Source organism: Chrysochloris asiatica, unplaced genomic scaffold (assembly GCF_000296735.1).
Source record: "Chrysochloris asiatica unplaced genomic scaffold, ChrAsi1.0 scaffold00034, whole genome shotgun sequence".
Lineage (NCBI taxonomy): Eukaryota > Metazoa > Chordata > Mammalia > Afrosoricida > Chrysochloridae > Chrysochloris > Chrysochloris asiatica.
Window position 1 is genome coordinate 5,666,909 of NW_006408552.1, and position 19,656 is coordinate 5,686,564.

The following is a 19,656-nucleotide window of genomic DNA, read 5'->3' on the forward strand; positions in this document are numbered from 1 at the left end:
AAACAGCCCAGGGAAGGAGGCAAGACTTAGCAGCTACGGCTACTTGATTGGAGATTGGATAAAACCACCTCTGGCTCCCCGGTGCAGAGAAGCCCCAATTCTTTGAAACACCTGATCCTTACACACTATGCGACAAAACAAGACGCTTTACTGTCCGAGCAGGTAACCAGTTATGATGAAAGAAATAGACTCAACCTTACAGAGTCAGGACCCAACAATGCTTGCTGGGGTGTGAAATTCATTGAGGGAGAATGTTTCTGCAAGAGACGAAGGTCTCTGGAAGGTAGGAGCTGGTTCTGTGGGTTAGACTCTGTCTAGAGCCGCTTCCTCAGGGTTACAACGCCATGTTGTCAAAAGAGTGGGGTCCTGGTGCGGTCACCAGCTGACTGGCCACAAGGCATGTCCATTCCTTTGGAATCAAGAGCTTGACCAGTCCTGCTCTGAAATGAACCTGAAAACTTCCACTACACAGACCGGTGTCCAGGCATGTCCAGGTAGTCAGGGGTCCTGTCCCGAGCCCCAGAATGGTCTCTCTGCATAGCCAAGAACCTGCTTACAAGCCATTCTCCTGTCTTTGTTAAAGCCAGACCGCTTAAAACAACAAACACCCAACCCCAAACCGGTTGCTGTCCAGTCGACTCTGACCCATGGCGATCCCATGTGACAGAGAACTGCTCTGTAATGTTTTCTGGGCGGTCATCTTTATGACAGATTGCCAGGTGCCATGAAACCTTTTGGCAGTAATCCAATCATAAGCATTTGTGCTACCCTGGTGCCTTGAACACTCTACCCAACCAAACACTGAACTGACTGGAATCGAGTCAAGGCCAATTCAGAGTGACCCACCCCCTAAGACAGAGTTCAACTGCTCCTTCGGGTTTCTGAGACTAAATCTTTACAAGAGAAGGCAGTCTCGTATTTCTCCCATGGAGTGACTAGTGGGTTTGAACTATCGACTTCTGAGTTAGCCACTGCATCACCAGGATTTATTTTTCAATGCCCTACAGTGGTGTGTAAGGAGCTCTGGTAGCGTAGTGGTTACGAACCGGGCTGCTAACCTCAAGGTCAGCAGTTTGAAACTACCAGCCGTTCCACAGGAGAAAGATGAGGCTTTCTGATCCTGTAAAGATTTACCGCCTCAGAAACCCTGTACAGGGTCGCTGTGAGTCAGAACCAACTCCACAGCACACAGCCACCACCAGCACCAAAGTGGTGTGCAAACCCATGAACAAATCTCAGCGGAAGCAGCAGCTAAAAACCCAGCCCAAGTCACTGCCATCAAGGCAGTACTCCAACAGAGCCACCCGGAGAGGTTTTCTGATTCAGAAGAGGATGTGGAATGGTGGATATCACTGCTGATGTCAGATGGATCTGGGATGAAAGCAGAGAATACCAGAAAGATATAAACCTGTGCTTTAGCAATTACACAAAGGCTTTCAACTGTATGGATCATGACAAGCTATGGACAACATTGTGGAGAATGAGTATTCCAGAACACTTGTGTTCAGGAGGAAGCTGTACATAGACCAAGAGGCCGTTGCTTGAACACAACAAGGGGACATATAATGGTTTAAAATCAGGAAAGGTGTGTGACAGGTTTGTATCATTTCACTGTACGTATTCCATCTGGATACTGAGCAAATAATCTGAGAAACTGGATTCTATGAAGAAGAACGTAGCATCAGAATGGCTGTTGTTATATGCTATCAAGTTGGTTCTGACTCATAGTGATTCTGCACAGGGTCTCCTAGAAGTGGCTGGTGAGTTTGAAACATCAACCTTGCAGTCCACTGCTTTTCCTATAGCATTACACCTGGACTCCTATCAGGATGGTAGGAGGAATCATTAACAACCAGCAATATACAGATAATAAAACCTTGCTTGCTGGAAAACAAAGAGGACTTAAAATACTTACTGATGAAGATCAAAGATCACAGCCTTTGATATGGATTGCACGTCAATGTAAAGGGTACAAAAGTCCTCACGGATGGACCAATAAGTAGCATGACAAACTGGAGAAAAGATTGAAGTCGTCAAAGACTGCAGTTTTCTTAGAGCCACAATCAACACACACGGAAGCAGCAGTCAAGAAATCAAATGACATAGTGCATTAGACAAATCTGCTGCAAAAGACCTCTTTAAAGTGTTCAAGAGCAACACTTAAAGTGTTCAAGAGATGTCAGTTTTGAGAACTAAGGTGCACTTGACCCAAGTCATGGTAGTTTCAATAGCCTTGTATGCATCTGAAAGTTGTATAAAGAATAAGGAAAACCAAAGAAAAATGGATGCATTTGAATTATGGTGTTGGAGAAGAATATTGAAAGTACCAAAGACTGCCAAAAGTACAGACAAATCTTGGAAGAAGTGCAGCCAGAATGCTCCTTGGAAGCCAACATGGCAAGATTTCATCTCTCATACTTTGAGCATGTGATTAGGAGAGACCAGTTCCTGGAGAAGGTCATCATGCTTTACTGGTAAAGTCGAGGGGCAGCAACAAAGAGGAAGAGCCTGTGGAGATGGTCTGACAAAGTGGCAGCAGCACTGAGCTGAACCGTAACAATTTTGAGGCTGGTGCAGGATGGGGCAGTGTGAGTCAGAACCAACTTGACGGCACCTAACAATAATACCAACAAATCTTTACGGGAGCAGCAAGTTTCATCTGTCTTCCCACAGAGCAGCTGGTGGATTTGAACTGCCAACCCAAGGTCAGCAGCCCAATCAATGCCTAACGCACTGTACCACCAGGGCTCCTTGCCGATGTTCTATTGACTTGACTGGAAGTCTGTTCACCTTTTGGAGGTCAGTGGCATTCTGCCAGCACACTGAAAACAGTCATTAAAATGCTTGACCATAAAGCAACTCCATAGGGAGCCCCTGGGAAGTATAACTGATGAAAGCATTCGAACCCACCCAGAGCACCGCATAAGAAAGGGCTGGCGATCTGTGTCTGAAAGGTTCACATCACAGTCTTGGGAATCCTACGGAGCAGTTCTACTCTATGCACATGGTTCACCATGAGTCAGAATCACTTTGTTTTTATCTTTTACTGACTCCAGTCCCCTAATGACCAGGACTCGCCATCCCCTAGAAGCCTTGCTAGTGTAGGACTATGGAGTCAGTGTTGCTGTCTTGTTGTCTGGCAATTCTATGAGACACCTGGGAAGGTTCCTGGGTCACCTGAGGGCTCTACTCATCACCTGCGGTCAACTCCATCCTCTGTATGGTCTGCTGAGGCAGTGCAGTCTTTCATGGCTCTAGTGGCACAGTGGCTAAAGCACCTGGCTGCCAACCAAGAGTCAGTGGTTTGAACCCACCACCCACTCCACATGAGAAAGACGTGGCAGCCTGCTTCCCTAAAGGTTGTTGTTGTTAAGTGCCATCGAGTCTGTTCCAACTCATAGTGACACTGTAGTGAACTCATAGGAGCTCTGGTAGCATAGTGGCTATAAATCGGGCTGCGGTTAAGGTCAGCAGTTTGAAACTACCAGCTGTTCCGCGGGAGAAAGATGAGGCTTTCTGCTTCTGTAAAGATTTACAGCCTCAGAAACCCTGTACAGGGTCACTATGGGTTGGAAGCGACTCCACGACACAGGGCACATACCCACTACCACCATATATAGTTTCAGAGACTGTAAACCTTTGTTGGAGAAGAAAGCCTTATCTTTCTCCCGGGAAGAGGACAGAACCAATGAGAACTCCTGTCAAAGTTTTCATCCGGAAGCAAACATCTTTCTTTCCGCTCACCCACTCCCATAAGCGCCTCTCCTTCTCTTAGTCTTTGCCTCAGACTTGGCTTCTTCCTCCTAAATTCCTTAAGTTTCCTCCACCCTGAAGAAAAGTCTTCCTTCATGGCATCTCCACACCAACTCTCAACCCTCTGCCGTCTGGCTGGCCCTCAGCCCCTCCAATGGATCCTGATAGACCACACCCGCCAGACAAGCCTCAGGGTCTTTTTCCTCCTGCCCTCAACTCTGCTGGATCCATCATGGCTGGTCAAGGGCCTCCAGGACCACGTGGTCTCTGACTTCTTCTTAGCCCCTGACCTTCCTCTTCTGCATTTTGCCATGGAGTCTGTTCTTCCTCTGCCATGTCTGTGGCTTCCCAGAGCCAGTCCCAGGGCTGTCTAAATTCATACTCCCCAAGGGCAGTTAACCGAGTCAATTCTGAGACCCAGAGACTGTGACCCACTGGACAGCAGATGGCCAGGTCTTTCTTTTGAGGTGCTGTTCAAACCCCCCGGTATTTTGGTGAGTAGAGGGCTTAGCCATTTGTGCCACCCAGGGAATCTAGCCTCACACTACACAACCAAAAATCCAGTGGCTGTTAGTCAATTGTAACTCATGGTGACCCTTGGGTGACAGATCAGAACTGTGTCCCTAAGGTTTTCAATGGTTATTTTTTTATTCTCTTCCAGGAGGTTGCCAGACCTTTCTTCCACGGCACCTCTAGGCAAAACCTGACCCACCAACCTTTCGGTTAACAGCTGAGTGTATGGCCCATTTGTAGCACCCAGAGACCTGCTCTCAATCTTGACGTTCAAATCACTATGGTCCAAGCTTCTCTCCCTTCTTCAGTCTTCCACGTTTCTGTCTTGGCATGGATTGTACTCACTTCTCACATCAACCATCTGACATGGAATTGCTGATCCCTACTGTACAGATAAGGAGCTCTAGTAGCGTAGTGATTACGAATTGGGCTGTGAACCTTAAAGTCAGCAGTTCAAATCTACCAGCTGCTCTGTGGGCTAATGATGAAGCTTTCTGCTCCTGTAAAGATTTACATCCTCGGAAACCCTGTACAGGGTTGCTATGGGTTGGCATCGACTCGACGGCACGTAACAACAACAACAACTGTACAGATGAGGAGACTGAGGAAGTCTGGCGAGGCTGAACATGGTGACTGACCACTAAGCCTGCAGCTGGCCCTTGTCTTAATGGGATTAAACGTGGTCACTGCACACCAGTTGCTTGGTTCTAAATAGGCTTGACCTGCAGAACCGCTGTGGCCCGGGAGCTGGGTCATCTCAGAGAAGAACATTCTCATCTTCATTCGCGGTCGCCGCCCATGGTGGAAACTCGATCTGTTTACTCTCCAATTCCAGACCCAACAGCAGAGCGAGTTCCTCCCTCAGCCTCTCATTGGCACCCAGGACGAAGGGCCCTGGGCTGGCGAAAGCCCTGTTCCAGGAAGACCTTCTGCCAGAACAGAGGGGGAGGGGGTGGGAGCACTGGTACAGGTAAATCCAGCCTGTGAGAAGAGAATGCCACGTGCCCACAACTGACCACAGGTCCCCCCATTAAAACCACAAGAGGGGGACCTTCCTGTGGTCACCTAGACTGAGAAGCCGGACCAAAGCAAATCACAGAACCATGCCTGGGAGGTCACTCCCTGGCAGATGGGTCACCCAAGCTCATTTGTATACTCCTACACAAGGGGGGCTCACTCCTTTGCAAATTCATTCATTCCATCCTGATGGGACTTGGCTTCTAGGAAGTTCCATCAATGTGGCCTCCTTTTAACTGGACTCCTACTAGCCTTCATTCTGGCCTTCAGACATCCATAGAAATCTGTCTCCATAGAAGCCCAGTTGGCCTGGAAAATACAGCGTAGCAAGGGCCAGACCCTTCTCCCACAGTGCATACTGGCAAAACACACCCCAGTTCTTTGCTTCTTTGAGCACAGGCTCTCAACCTTGGTTGCACCTCCAACCCACCTGGGATCTCCAAAAAGCCAGGGCCCCACACACAGTGGTCTCTTAAGGGTACATACAGATGGGAAACCAGACAGCCTGGGGGCCAGGCTTCCTCCCTGGACAACTGGGCCTTTTTGGCCAAGAGAGGTTGCAGGAGGTGGCCTACAAGCGCTGCAAGACTGGGTTAATTTAAGGAACTGGGCACAGGTGTGGCTATTAACAAGCCAGGCTGTTAACCGAAAGGCTGGAGGTTCGAGTCCAACTAGAGGCACCTTGGAAGAAAGGTGTGGTGATGAGTTCTGTAGACATAAGTCATTGGAAACCCTAAGGAGCACATTTCTACTTTGACACACATGAGGGCCAACAGGACTCAGAATGGAACTGACTCCACCACAACAGACGGGCGTGGAAGGAGCCCTGGTAGTGCGGTGGAATAAGCGCTGGGCTGCTAACTATAAGGTGGGTAGTTCAAACCCACCAGTCACTCCACAGGAGAAGAGGAAGGTTATGTCTGTAAAGATTTATGGTCTCAAAGACCCTATGGAGCAGTTCTAATCTGTCCTTTATAGACATACACATACATACTTGCATATATACACATGCTTACATACATACACGCACATACTTACATACATACACACACAACCAAGGGGAGAGCTGCATGTAGCCTGACAGCATTACCATCAGTGTTGAAGCTGGGGACAGAGGGTTCCTGGAGGATCCCAATTCAAACCACGTAAAGTACTGGTATGGATGAATAATGTTGTTGTTAGGTGCTGTAGAGTCGGTACAGACTCACAGCGATTTTAACACAACAGAACGAAACACTGCCCAGTCCTATGCTGACCTCACTCTTTGCTACACTTGAGCCCACTGCTGCTGCCACTGTGCCAATCCATCTGGTTAAGCGTCTTCCTCTTTTTCACTGACCCTCCCCTTTACCAGAGAGACTGGTCCCTCCTGATAATATGTCCAAAGTAGGAGAGATGAAGTCTAGCCATCCTGATTTTCAAGGAGCATGCTGGCTAGTTCTTGTTCTATTGGCAGCATATGGTACTTTTAATATTCTCCTTCAACACCATAACTCAAATGCATCAATTCCATGGTCTTCCGAATTCCTTGTATGTGAGAATATCGAAGATATCCTGTCTTGGGTCAGGTGCACCTTAGTCCTCAAACTGACATCTTTGCTCTTTAATACTTTAAAGAGGTTTTATGCAGCAGATGTACCTCATGCAATACGTCGATTGGTTTCTTGATTTATAATGATGGTTGATCCGAGCAAAATGAAGTAGGTCATAAAGCAAGGATTGTGATTAACCAATATTTTTTCACTGGCGGTCCATGAAAAAAACAAAGACTTTGAAATGTTTGAAGATAGGCTGGGAGTGGATACAATAAGAAGATATGGTGGTTTTCAGAGGCATTCAGTCTAAGTTCCCATCCCACGGAGAGGGCTGGGACATGGGAGCAGCCCCCAGCCCGTGCCCCTCCTGAGCAGAGAGTCTGGAGGAAGGCTCAAAAGTGCAGAGAGAACCACCCGGTCATAAAGACAAAGACATTCTGATGCACATATGTGCCGGGGAAATGTGCAGAGGTCAAATACCGAATATCTCTCATAGGAGTACAGCAGATATACAGAAATTCAAGGTTACTGGTGGGTTACCAGGGGCAGGAGAAAGCGGAAGAGGAGAGTTTCTGCTTGGGGTGTTGAGTCTGTGTAAACAGTGATGGGAAGATTTGGAAGAGGACAGCCTGTGTACAGTAGCACTGTTTGCAGACGGTAACTGATGCCGTTGAACGGCCCATGCAGAAATGGTTTAGATGGTATCTGTTTTGTTATATATGATATTTTACCACACACATGCACACACACAAATATATATATGTATTTATATACCTGTATACAAGGGGACTTCAAAAAGTTCATGGGGAAATGGGATGAAAAGAGGACGGAATTTTTCCATGAGCCTTGTAAAGCCTCTTGTCTTTGTGCACAGGTGGTGAGCCCGCTCAAGTTCAGCACTGGGACACAGGCGTAGTTGGCTTGGGTTTCTGCAGGGGCCCAGGGACAGGAAACCCAAGGAGTGGGTGTTAAGGGGACAGGTCCTCCATCAGAGAAGGATTTGGAAGTTTCTAGACTAGGGGTTGGAGTCCTGGTGTGGCGCTTTAGGATAAGCACTAGACTGCTAACTACAGGGGTGACGGTTCAAATCTACCAGCCACTCCTCAGAAACCCTACACAGGGTCACTTCAAGTTGAAACCAACTCTACAGCACTTAGCAAGAGCAGGGGCTATAGCTCCCAGGCTTAAGAGGGCAGGCAGCCCTCAGATTCACATACGAAGCGATCAGACTAAGACTAAGAGATGCTACGCCTATTAACCCTGGTGGTGGTATGCTGCGGAGTTGGTTTCGACTCATAGGGACCCCTTATAGGGTTTCTGAGGTGTTAAATCTTTATGGAAGCATATATTGTATGTATGTACCAAAGGTTTGTTTGTCCATTCTTCCATCGATGGGCACTCAGGTCAGTAGTTTCAAACTGTTGCCCTTGAGGTTAGCAGTCTGACCTGTTTACCACTACACCTTCAAGTTCATGAGGAGACATATGTCTCTCAGCCCATAGTCCTCTCTGCACTTTTGGGAAAGAAAGGAAACATGACTCTTCTCCTGTCCTCCAGACTCAGTGACAGTGTTGGGGGCCACCAGGAGGTGGAAGGGACCCAGGCTGCCTGGAGTTCCCCTCCCTGCTGACAGGGAGCAGCTGAGACAGACTGTCGCTGTGTGGGCTCTGAATGGGGCAAGATCTTCCAATTTTCCAGCAAAGATGGAAATCCAGATTTTATGGTCTCTCTTCATTTAAAAGAATTTTTTAAACATACTGGGCTGCCAAAGAAAACACGTCTGGCCTGCAGAGACCCACATTTTCTTCCCAGACCAGACCCCGAAAGACTTTCAGAGTCTAAAGTTTTAAGGGCAATTTCCTCAATAGGCAGAAGGTGTCTGTGTGTGAAGGCTCAGCCTGGGGTGCTCCCTGGACTGCTGGGGCAGGGGAAGGTTACCCAAAATGTAAACCCGAAAAAAACAGAGTGGCCCCTCTGTTTGAGCCTACATTGTGCCGAGCACCGTATTCTGTGAGCATGTTGGGTGTCCTCTGAAGTCCTTCCTGCAAAGAGCTTTCAGACAGGAGCCAGGAGCCAGTGTCCGCCTCTCCGTCCACTCCTTGCCCCACTTCCAGGAAGTTGGGTGACCACGATCAGGCAGGTACCTCCACTCTGCCCTGGTCACTTCCCAGTCATGTCCTGTCCATCGCCCTCCTGTGGGCCGAGCACCAGGTTGTTGATGATGTGAGTGCATATGGGGGAAGGGGTAGCGGATATACTGAGGAGGGCACTCAGGGAGCACTAGGGGTCAGGGCACAGGGAAGACATCTGGAAGAGGCCCTGTGGAGCAAAGAGCTGGAGAGCCAAGGCTGAAAACAGCTGGGATTTCAGAACAGCCATTCACACCCAGGCCAGCATCCACTCCACCCCCATCACACCATGCCCAAAGCCAGCTGCTTGTCTGGAGGAACCTTGGGCGGGCACCTTGGTGTGCCTCCTGGCATCAGTCATTGCTGAATGGGCCTGCTGATCTCTCTCAACAAGCTCACAGGTACCTTCTAGAGTGGTGCTGTCCAGTCAAGTCATGATGTACACTGCCCAGTACAGAGCCACTGGACACACGTGGCTACTGAGCACGTGAAATGTGCCTTGTGCAACTGAGGAACTACATTTCTAACTTCTTGTTGTTATGTACCATTAAGTTGGTCCCGACTCACAGTGACCCGAGGCATAGCAGAACGAAACACTGCCAATCCCGCGCCATTCTCACAGTTGTTACTTATGAGCCCTCTGCTGCTGCCATCTTGTTGGGGGGGGGGAGGATCCTTCTTCTTTTCTACTGACCCTCCATTGATGGGCATTAACGCTGGTAGTTTCGAACTGCTGACCTTGAGGTTAGCAGCCTGACTCGTTTACCATTTTACCAAGCACGATGTCGTTCTCTAGGGACGGTTCCAAAGTACGTGAGAAGAGGTCTTACCATCCTGGCTTCTAAGGAGTATTCCAGCTGTACTTCTTCCAAGACAGATTTGTTTGTTCTTCTGACAGTCCATGGCATATTCAGTATTCTTCACAACACCATAGCTTGTTTCACTTAATGTAACTTCAAATAACTGCATGTGACGAGAGGCTACAGATCTGAACAGCTCAGATCTAAGATGTTCCTATTTGACACTAATTCAAACCCAGGTATGTGTTCCCTTGCCTGCAGCTCCAAGTCCTGTCCTTGCCCGGTCATTCTGAGCTTCACCAATAAAGCCACCAGCACTGGGGCCATTCCAGGCTCAGATTCCGCCCCTGGTTCCTTGCTGTGCGGAACCTCATTAAGGTCCTCAAGAGTGAATGAACAGCTGCTGGCACGAGGCAAGGCCTCAGGTTTGCTGACCATAACTTCTTCCCAGAAAGAGACCCCTGGTTGTTTGCTTAGCTTATAGGTGCTGTTGAGTCAGCTCTGACACACAGCGAACCCAAGTACCACAGAACGAAACACAGCCTGGTCATGCACCTTTCTCACAATTGTTATGTTTGAAGACATGCAGTTTATAGGGAAACATTTTAGTATTTACACTGAGCACTCTCAATGAGTTCAACCCTGAGCCTAGGAAGAAATGGAGTATGAGCAGCTGTGTGCCAACACAACTGATACAACCTGACTCAACAGCATCTCTCTTAATCCTCCCTTGTAGCGAGATGGGTAAACTGAGGCTCTGAACATGGAGCCTGTTGGTAGGAGAGGTCTGTCTGAGCCCAAACCCTCTGCTCTTGCCACCTGTCCTCACTGCTAGGGTGGCGTCTGCTGCGGTTGCTATTAAGTGCTGTAGACTCAGGTACAGGGAGACCTGGTGTGGCGCTGTGGGTTAATGTGCCAGACTGCAAAGCTGTTTGAACTGCAAGGTCGGCGGTTCAAACTCACCATCAGCTCCTCGGAAACCCTATACAGGGTCGCTATGGGTCAGAACCAACTCGATGGCACTTCACAACAACCTTGTATAGGGTTTCTGAGGAGCAGCTGGTGAGCTTGAACCGCTTGCCTTGTGGTTCAAATGACCTTGCGGTCCAGTGCAGTAGTCTGTGGTGGCACACCATTGCAGGAGAAAAGGGAACAACACAGGCTATGAATGAGACAGGAGGTGCAAAAAGTGAACATGATCAGCAGCTCATAGAAAGGCTAGAGGCAGAAAGGCCTGGAGATGTACTTCCCAATCAGCCACTGAAAACCCGACAGGGCGCAGGTGTACTCTGACCGCCGGGGTCACTGTGAGTTGGAATCATTTTACTGAGAAGAGATACTCGTGAAGCCAGTGGACAGACAACAGTAAGATGAGGGCTGAGGGCAGAACCAAACACAACTCCAGGAAAAAAATGTTCTGTGGAGCTTCCAGGCTGAACGAAGGGGAGAAGTTTCTATCGTTGAGTTGAACGGCTATAGTCAGGAAGGCCTCCCAGGGCCCCTATGGGACTGAGGTGGAGAGACAGGGAGGGCAGTGCACAAAGGTACAGGGCTGGGAACACATGGGGAGACCAAGGAAAAGGAGCCCAAACCCTCCCCTTCCCCCCCACTACTGCTACAGGCCAGTTCCTACACACCAGGGTCCTGGGAACAGCTTGGGGACAGCAGCCAGCTCACAAGCATCTATACCCCAGGGGGTCTCGGGCAAGTCACTTCCCGCTGGGACTCAAGTTCACATCTAGGACATAAAAGAGTTCCTGGTCCAGCCCGGAGTGGCCCAGCACTGGGTGTTTACTGAGCTGCCTTTCTTGATTGCAAAGGGCAAGGCTTAACCTGCAGCATGCTGTCCCACCGTGGACAGAATGGACCCAGGTCTCACGTCCTGCAGCACAGGCCCTGTGTGCCCTCCCCCACCCACCTCAGGCAAGAAGGGCCCAAATTAGGTTTCTAGTTCCTTCCAAAGGGCCACTGGCCTGGGAGTCAAGCTCCGGCCACAGCACTCCTGCCAAGTCCAGCGAAAGCAGCCCATGGTCCCACCCTCCCTGGGTGATGGAAGTGCCCATATGCCTGCAGTCAGGGTCGGAGTCTAAACTCAGCAGACCCCATGAGCTGGGTCAGCCCCTCACCACTCAGTCTCCTGTCTGCACCTGTCACCACATCTCCCAGCTGTCCGGGAGGAGCTTGGAAAATATCCAATAGCTGCCAGCCTCCCACAGTGAGGAGGTCCTAGCCCTCAGGCCTTTGCAAGGGATTTGGGCCAAATGTTGGTATTGCTAAGTACCACTGAGTCAGGTCTGACTCACAGCGACCCTATATAGGGTTTCCAAGAAGTGGCTGGTAGGTTTGAACCACCAACATTGAGCTTAGCAGTCCAATGCTTATCCTGCAGAGCCATACCAGGACTCCTTGGGCCAAACTGTTCACTTTTACTGTGAATTCATCCTTGGCTGTGGCCATGTCCAACATTACCAGGGCCACTGAGTGGATGGACACATGACAGGTAAACCATAACCAGAGCTTGTCACGGTGAGCGGCTGTCCAGTTGGCCCCCCGTGCTCAATACATCACAGTGCTGACGTCCGCCTTCCACAGGGCTTCCGTCAATCACCTAGTCCGTCTTAGTCTAGAAGCTCCGCTGAACCTGTTCAGCACCCTAGCAACACCCAAGCTTCCGCTAACAGATGGGAAGTGGCTGCTCTTAGGTACACAGGTTGGGAATGAAGGCGGGCCTCCCACGTGGAAGGTGAGACTAATTCACTGAAACATCACTCCCTCCAAACTAAAGCATGTTGTTGTTGTTGTTATTAAGTGCTGTAGAGTCAGTTCCAACTCATAGCGATCCCATATAGGGTTTCCAAGGAGCAGCCGGTGGGTTTGAACAACCTACCTATGGTTCGCAGTCCAATGTTGATCTTATAGCACCATACCATGAGTCCAAAAAACTTGAACATAACCACATAAAACCACAGCCAAGTCAGTGTGATCACCCCACTTTATGGAGAAGGAAACTGAGGCTCCAGAGGTCAAGACCAGGAGCTGGTCAGTGTGCCTATGTGACTGGGAAGGGAGGAGGGGGCCCCATCAAGAGGCCTGGCCTGCCCTGGTACCAATGTCCTCTTTGTCCACCCAAGAGGTGGGTGACCACAGGTGGGCAGCCTCTCTCAGAGTCTTCTGAGGTTCAGAAGGGATGGAGCTGTGGACTCAGCTCCCTGGGTAGGGAGGTACTTTGATGGGGAGTGGGGCCTGCAGCTGGGACTCAGGGAGGGCTCTGCTCAGCCCAGTCTGAGTGCAAAGGACCCTGGGTCCCTGACCTGGAGTCTCCCATCAGTGAAGTTGTGTGTGTGTGGGGGGGCCATGCACACACATACTGCTTGCTAGGACTGTGCACAGACTCAGCCACATTTCTGGTAGACAGAGATTCTGAGCCAGGCAGGCTGGGATGGGCCTTCATGTACTGCCTAAGGAAGGGCCTGGGTGCCTAGGCCCAGAGTTTGGGAGCGAGCAGGGCGGATTAGTATGGTGGGAGGGTTCTGGCTCCCACCTCTGCCTTTACTTGCATGTGGGAGCCAGTCAGAGACAAACCAACATGGACTCATGGATTCAAGCCTTCAGACAAAAGCAGCCTGTTGAGGGTAAAAACCGCACAAGACCCTCACAGCCTGCAACCTGGGCCAAGGACAGAGACCAACAGGAGACCCACCTGACACCCGAGGTAGGCCCTGGACACACAAACACACACAGAGCTAAAGACATGAAGAAGGTCTTTGGACCCATCAGGTGGTCAAGGTCAAAGAAAGAGGTTGGGTGACACACTCTGAGGGAAGCAGGCCTTCCCCTAGGCAGTTTGCTCCCATGACCCCCTTGACACAGAATGCATCATCTGAGAAAACCACAAAAGCACACTGTGATCCAGGATTCTGCTCCCAGGCGCCTGCTAACAGATGCCAACACCCCACCTGTCTGGGTGCCTCACTGCATTAGTGGTTTACACAGGAAAGGATGGCAACAAGTGCCTACCAGTGGGAGGCAGGTTAAGCCCACTCTGGCCGGTGTGCACAAGCTAAAACATGGGGTGGGGAAATCGAAGACACTGCTAGCTAATCCTTGCTGAATACTCTACGCTCTGAACATTGTACCTACATGGGCTCTTTGGACCACCCATAGTGCCTCCTCCACACCGCAGCACAAATGGATAAAAGAAGGCAGCTGAGCCCAGCTAATGGACCTTGTGGGCAGCCACCACCTGGCCATCTGGAGGACACGCATGTTGCCACAATGTTAAACAGGGTTCAGCGGCGCTTCCAGGCTTAAGACAGACTAGGAAGATTCCGCTGTTACCAAGTCGATTGTGACTCTAGGCAGAGTACAACTGCCCCATCAGGTTTCCATATTTGTAAGTCTTCACAAAAGCAGTCTCATCTCTCCCTGAGGAGCGGCTGGTGGATTTGAACTGTCAACCTTGTTGCTAACCACAAGCCCAACACTCAGCCCACTACGCCACGAGGGCTCTGACAAGGAGGAGATTTACATGTCTGTCTGAAACTCGGCCCATAGCAGCCCCATGGATCCAAACAGCCCAGTCTACAACAGATCATGGGGGGGTGGGAGGGGGGCACAGAGAAGGACCAGGCAGTGGAGTTCTTTGTGTATGGGGTTGTCGGAGGAGTCGGGGCCAACACAACAGTGTGGTCCAAAGAGCTCGAGAGGAAACGGTTGCGCAAAAGAGGAGTTGCTCAGAATAGCACAAAGTCTGAGGAGTATTTAGAAAAAAGCCGATTAAAAAAAGAAAAATAGCTTGATTGCCTTCCAGTTCCCTGGATGCCCAGGCCTGACCCAGTCAGTGACCAGGGCCCTCAGGCTGACAGCTGCTGTATTCCTGATGCAGACTGACCCTTGGCCCTCACTCCCAGTTGGGCCTGCTAAGGGGACAAGCCCCTCCAGAAGCCAACCTTGATTCCAGGTGACCCTCCACAGGGTCTCCCCAGATCTGTGCCTTCTGGGGGTCATGTGGTAGGGGGCTGGGAAGGTTTGGTAGAAGTCTGGGTCCAGGGACTGGGCACTGCCTTCCCTGAGAAGCCCCCTGGGCTCACCCCCCTAAGGCAGCTGAGGAGGTAGGTCCCTCAATAAATCTCAGACAAATATAACTAACAAACAAGAGCAAGTTGGCTCAGCAGTAGAACTTGTGCCCTCCCTGTCTGTCTGTCTGTCTGTGGAGGCTTGTGTGTTGCTATGATGGTAAAGAGATTTCAGCAGAGATTTCAGATCTAAACAGTCTAAGAAAGGTTTGGCAATCCACACCTGCAAATCAGCCAATGAAAATCCACATGGACCACAAAGGTCCGATATGTAACTGATCAGAGGGATTTTGTTCAGTTGTTCCTGGGGTCGCCACAACTTGACAGCCCCTAACAAGTAACACCTAAGTCCATGACAAGACCCCACTGCCTCCTACTGCTACTCAAAGCTGTATATGTCATTACTCATGTTTTAAATATGAAGAAACTGAGACGCAAACAATTTTTTTTTTAACTTGCCTGAGGTAGTTCCTTTATAGGAAAGCTCTAGACTGCGAACTATAAGGTTGGTGGTTTGCACCCACCAGCCGCTCCCCGGAAGAAAGAGGCTTTCTGTTCCCACAAAGATTTAAAGCCTCAGAAACCCTCTACAGGGTCACATCACTTTAAGTCAGAACCAACTCTACGGCACTTAACAAAATCACACATGGTGGTTGTTGTTGTTGTTAAGTGCTATGTGCTATCAAGTCGGTTCCGACTCATAGCAACCACATCTATACAGGGTTTCCAAGGAGAAGCTGGTGAACTTGAACCACCAATGTTGCGGTTCAAAACGACCTGGCATTAACCCACACTGCCATACCAAGACTCCCACAGAGCTGGTAAGTGGCAGAATTAGGAGTAATACACATATTCTTGGGGCTAAAGGAGATGGGGATTCAGAGTAGGAGTTTCTTTGAGCGGAGATGAAAACTTTTGGGAGTGAATTGTACTGATGAATTTACATGATGAATGTAATTAACGGCACTGAATTGCAGGGTTAAAAGGGTGATTTTTTTTGTTGTATGCTTTCATATACTTAACAAAATTAGTAAACAAAAACAAATGTCACTATTAAAAAATTTGTGATTAAAAATACATACATATGCAACAAACAACTTGCCATTTTAACAATTTTTAAGGGCGAATTCAGAAATATTTATTACATATATACCCTCTGTGACTCCTGGGATAAGCTATTCCTTCTAAAATGAAGTACTGAATCGAATGGACTGGACTGCGAAGAGCAGGAAACAGAGAGCTATGACTGAACCCCAACCAATCATACTCCCTGGGTGACTTGGGCCACGTCACTGCGTAGTGGGCCCTCTCCCTGTCAATGGGGGAAAAACCACCTCCCTCACTCAAACCCATAAAAATGACCAGATTTATTTACTGATTGGTGGAGCCCCAAAGACTATGACCATGAGTCATTTTTCAGGTCTGAAAAATGAACAATTCCCCCCCGGCTCAATTTTCAACTAAAGGAAAGGCATGCCTGTAACAGGAAGAATAAACTCGAGGGAGGTATGTACTCCTTGGAATAATCAACTATCTGAGATCAAAAGGGTAACACTGTCTCAAGAACAAAGTTCAGAAGGGGTAGGATCAAGGAGGAATGGAAACAGGAAAGCCAGAGAGGAAGTGGGATGAGGGATGTTACATTGTGGGGCCGGCAGTTTAGGATGTGAATCTAAATGTGTGTGGATTGTGGAGTGGAAAACTGAACTGCTCTGGAAACCTTCACCTGATTCACACTAAATGGTTAAAAACAAAACCCGCCCCCCAGAACTGGTGTGTTAACTGTCAGTCTCAGAGAGGGCCCAGTGCATAGTAATCCCCCAAGAAGGGTCTGCTGAGATTCAACTTTGCTCTAAATCCACCTTATCAGTCACTGACTGAGCCCTGCAGGAAAAAGACCTGAACTTAGAGAAGAAATCTTCCATCGACCACCTTCCCAGCTCAGACAGGGAGGTAGGGTTGGTGTGGAGGGAGGGGACGGCGGGGAAAGTCCCAGAGAGCTCCCCCATCCCCTACCATCTCAGCGGGGTTGCGCTGCCTTGAAGAGAAGCATCTGTCTGCTGGCCCAGGTGGCAGGGCTGTTCAGAGAAAGAATGTTGGGCCTCTCTTTCCTCGTGACTGTCCGTTCATCTCCTGATCAAATGGCCACACAGGCTGGTGAACATTGGACAGTGATCTCCCCCACCAGCACCTCATCACAGTGTTGTCACCTCCGGGTCAACTCGCCCTCCCAGACTCCAACCAACAATTCTGGAGTCTCTGAGGAAACCAAAGAACCTACACCTGAGTTTGGATCTCTTCCACTCAGGGAAGATTAGATCAGGAGAAGCCAGCTATGGCCTCGGTGCTTGAGCTAGGCCATCTTGTCCCCAGAATCTAGCTCGCCTACAAAGAAACCAGGTCCACAGAGGATCAACACTTCCAACTGTGATCGATCAGCCAGGAAGAGCCTCTATCACCTTCCAAGCTCCTGGTGACTCTGTGGGTTAGGTGCTGGGTTGCTAAGTGCAAGGTCAGTGCTTCAAACCCATCAGCCCCTCCGAAGGAGAATGAGGGGGCTGCCGCTCCTGTACAGATTTCGTTTCGAAGACTCCATACAGGGACACCATGAGTTGGAACTGACTCAATGGCAATGCATTTGTTTTTGTCTTTTGGTATCCACATTAAGCTAGTGATTTAAGAACAAGACTCTGGAGTCCAAGGTCCTGAGTTCAAATCCCTACTCCTCCAGATTGTCAAATGGGGAGGCTACTTTGGAAACCTCGATGAGTCAGAACCAACTCAACACTTAACACCACCACTGTGGAAAAGCCCAGCAATTCCTCAACAAGTTCAACAGAATGACCACTCCCAGATGGAACACACCCCAAGGGAATGAAACATATGTCCACAAAAAAATACTTGTACACAAATGTCTCTAGCAGCATTATTCTTTAACAGCCCCAGAAGGCAAACCACCCCAATGCCCATCAACTGATGAGTGGATATTATTCAACCATAAAAAGGAATGGAATCCTGGTCTATACTACATCATGGATGAGTCTTGAAAGCATTATGCTAAATGGAAGAAGCCAGACACAAAGTATTTATAAGAAACATCCAGAAAGTAGATTAGCAGCTGTCAGAGGCTTAGGAGAATGGGGAGTAACTGCCAACAGGTACGGGGGTTTCTTATTTGGGTGATGAAAATGTTCTGGAATTAGTATAGATCGTTACATTAACTGTGAATAAAAAAAAAAATTTTTTTTTTTAAATCCCTAATCCTCACATGTTAGTTTACATGATCTTGGCTAAATTACTATGGCCATTTGGTGCTTGATTTTCTCATCTGTAAAACGGGGTCAGTAAACATACTTGTGTGATTGTGAATGGTGGTTGTGTCAACTCCTTACTTTGACCATATCACCACACAACCCGGCTTCCCACACTGCCCTTCCTTGAGTTCCACACATTCTCTGAGCTCCGGGTTCCCTAAGACCCCACCTGGCACTTTCCCACAGTGGCCTCCATGTCTTAGTGTGGCTGGCTGCTGTTGGTCATATGGAGACCTTCCCTGTCCATCAAACACAACCAGCCCCTTTCCCCCAGCCAGATCACTTTCTTAATCCCTGTCTCTGAGATTTTATTATCTGTCTTCTCCAACTAAGAGATGGGTCTGGTAAACTCAGGGCTTCTGACGTGTGCCTTGCGGGGTCAGGAGTGATGGCTGGCACACAATCAGATCTCAGGAAATTAGAACGGCAGAGGCAGGATTTGAACCGGAATCTGTCTAAACCCCAAGCTCATGCTGACTTGAAGCTGCTGAAGGTAAAGACCCAAGCAACAGCAAGAAGACAGAGCCAGAAGATAAAATGACAATATGGAAAAACGGCAGAAAGCATTAGAGCTCAGGACAAACAAGTCCTCCACACACCCTCAAAAGACCTGGGAAGCATGTTTTCCCAGAACAGCTGCTGTTTGACAAAGACCCCTTGAGTTTCTAAACACAGATCTTACTCAGAGTTTGGACTGTATCCAGTGTACCATATGAGGGTAAATCCAAAAGTATTGTACGGAAAAGCATGCTGTCAGGTGTTAACAAATTGGTTCCAACTCAGTGCACAGGCGCAACAGAGGGAAACACTGGCCGGTCCTGCGCCATCCGCACAATTTATGTTTGAGCCCATTGTTGCTGCCACTGTGTCTGTCCATCTTGTGGGGTCATCCTCTTTTTTGATGATCCTCCACTTTACCAAGCATGATATCTTTTCTCCAGGGACTGATCCCTCCTGATGATAAGTCCAAAACACAAGAGACCAAGCCCAACAACCCGGCCTCCAAAGAACAATCCGGCCGGAACTCCTCCAAAAAAAAATTGGTTGGTCCTCCGGCAAGCCCGGGTACTTTCAATACTCTTCATCAACACCCTAATTCAAATGCATTAATTCTTCTCTGAACTTCCTTACTCACTGTCTAGCTTTCACATGCCTATGAGGCCATTCAAAACATCAAGGCCTGGGTCAGGCACACCTTATGTCTTCAAAGTGTCTTTAACAGTTTGCAGCAGATTTGCTTAATGCAATACATCATTTCATGTCTGATTGTTGCTTTCATGAATGCTGATTGTAGATCCAAGCAAAATGAAATCTTTGACAACTTCAATCTTTTCCGTTTCTCATGATGTCATTTATTGGCCTAGTGGTGAGGATTTTTGTTATCTATACTGATGAAGATCAAAGAACACAGCCTTCCACATGGATTGTATCTCAATGTAAAGAAAACAAAAATCCTCACCACTGGACCAATAAACAACATTCTTATCAAAGGAGAAAAGATTGAAGTTGTCAAGGACTTC

The 19,656-nt window shown here is 48.8% G+C and overlaps 1 protein-coding gene across 1 annotated transcript in view; it reads right to left on the reverse strand.

Annotated features, from left to right (window-relative positions):
* GATSL2 (GATS protein-like 2) overlaps window positions 1-19,656 on the reverse strand; it is a 62,009-nt gene that overhangs the window by 28,695 nt on the left and 13,658 nt on the right. The window contains exon 4 of the mRNA XM_006859715.1: window positions 10,048-10,064. Within this exon, the coding sequence (XP_006859777.1) occupies window positions 10,048-10,064 (17 nt within the window). The remainder of the gene's footprint in view (window positions 1-10,047; window positions 10,065-19,656) is intronic.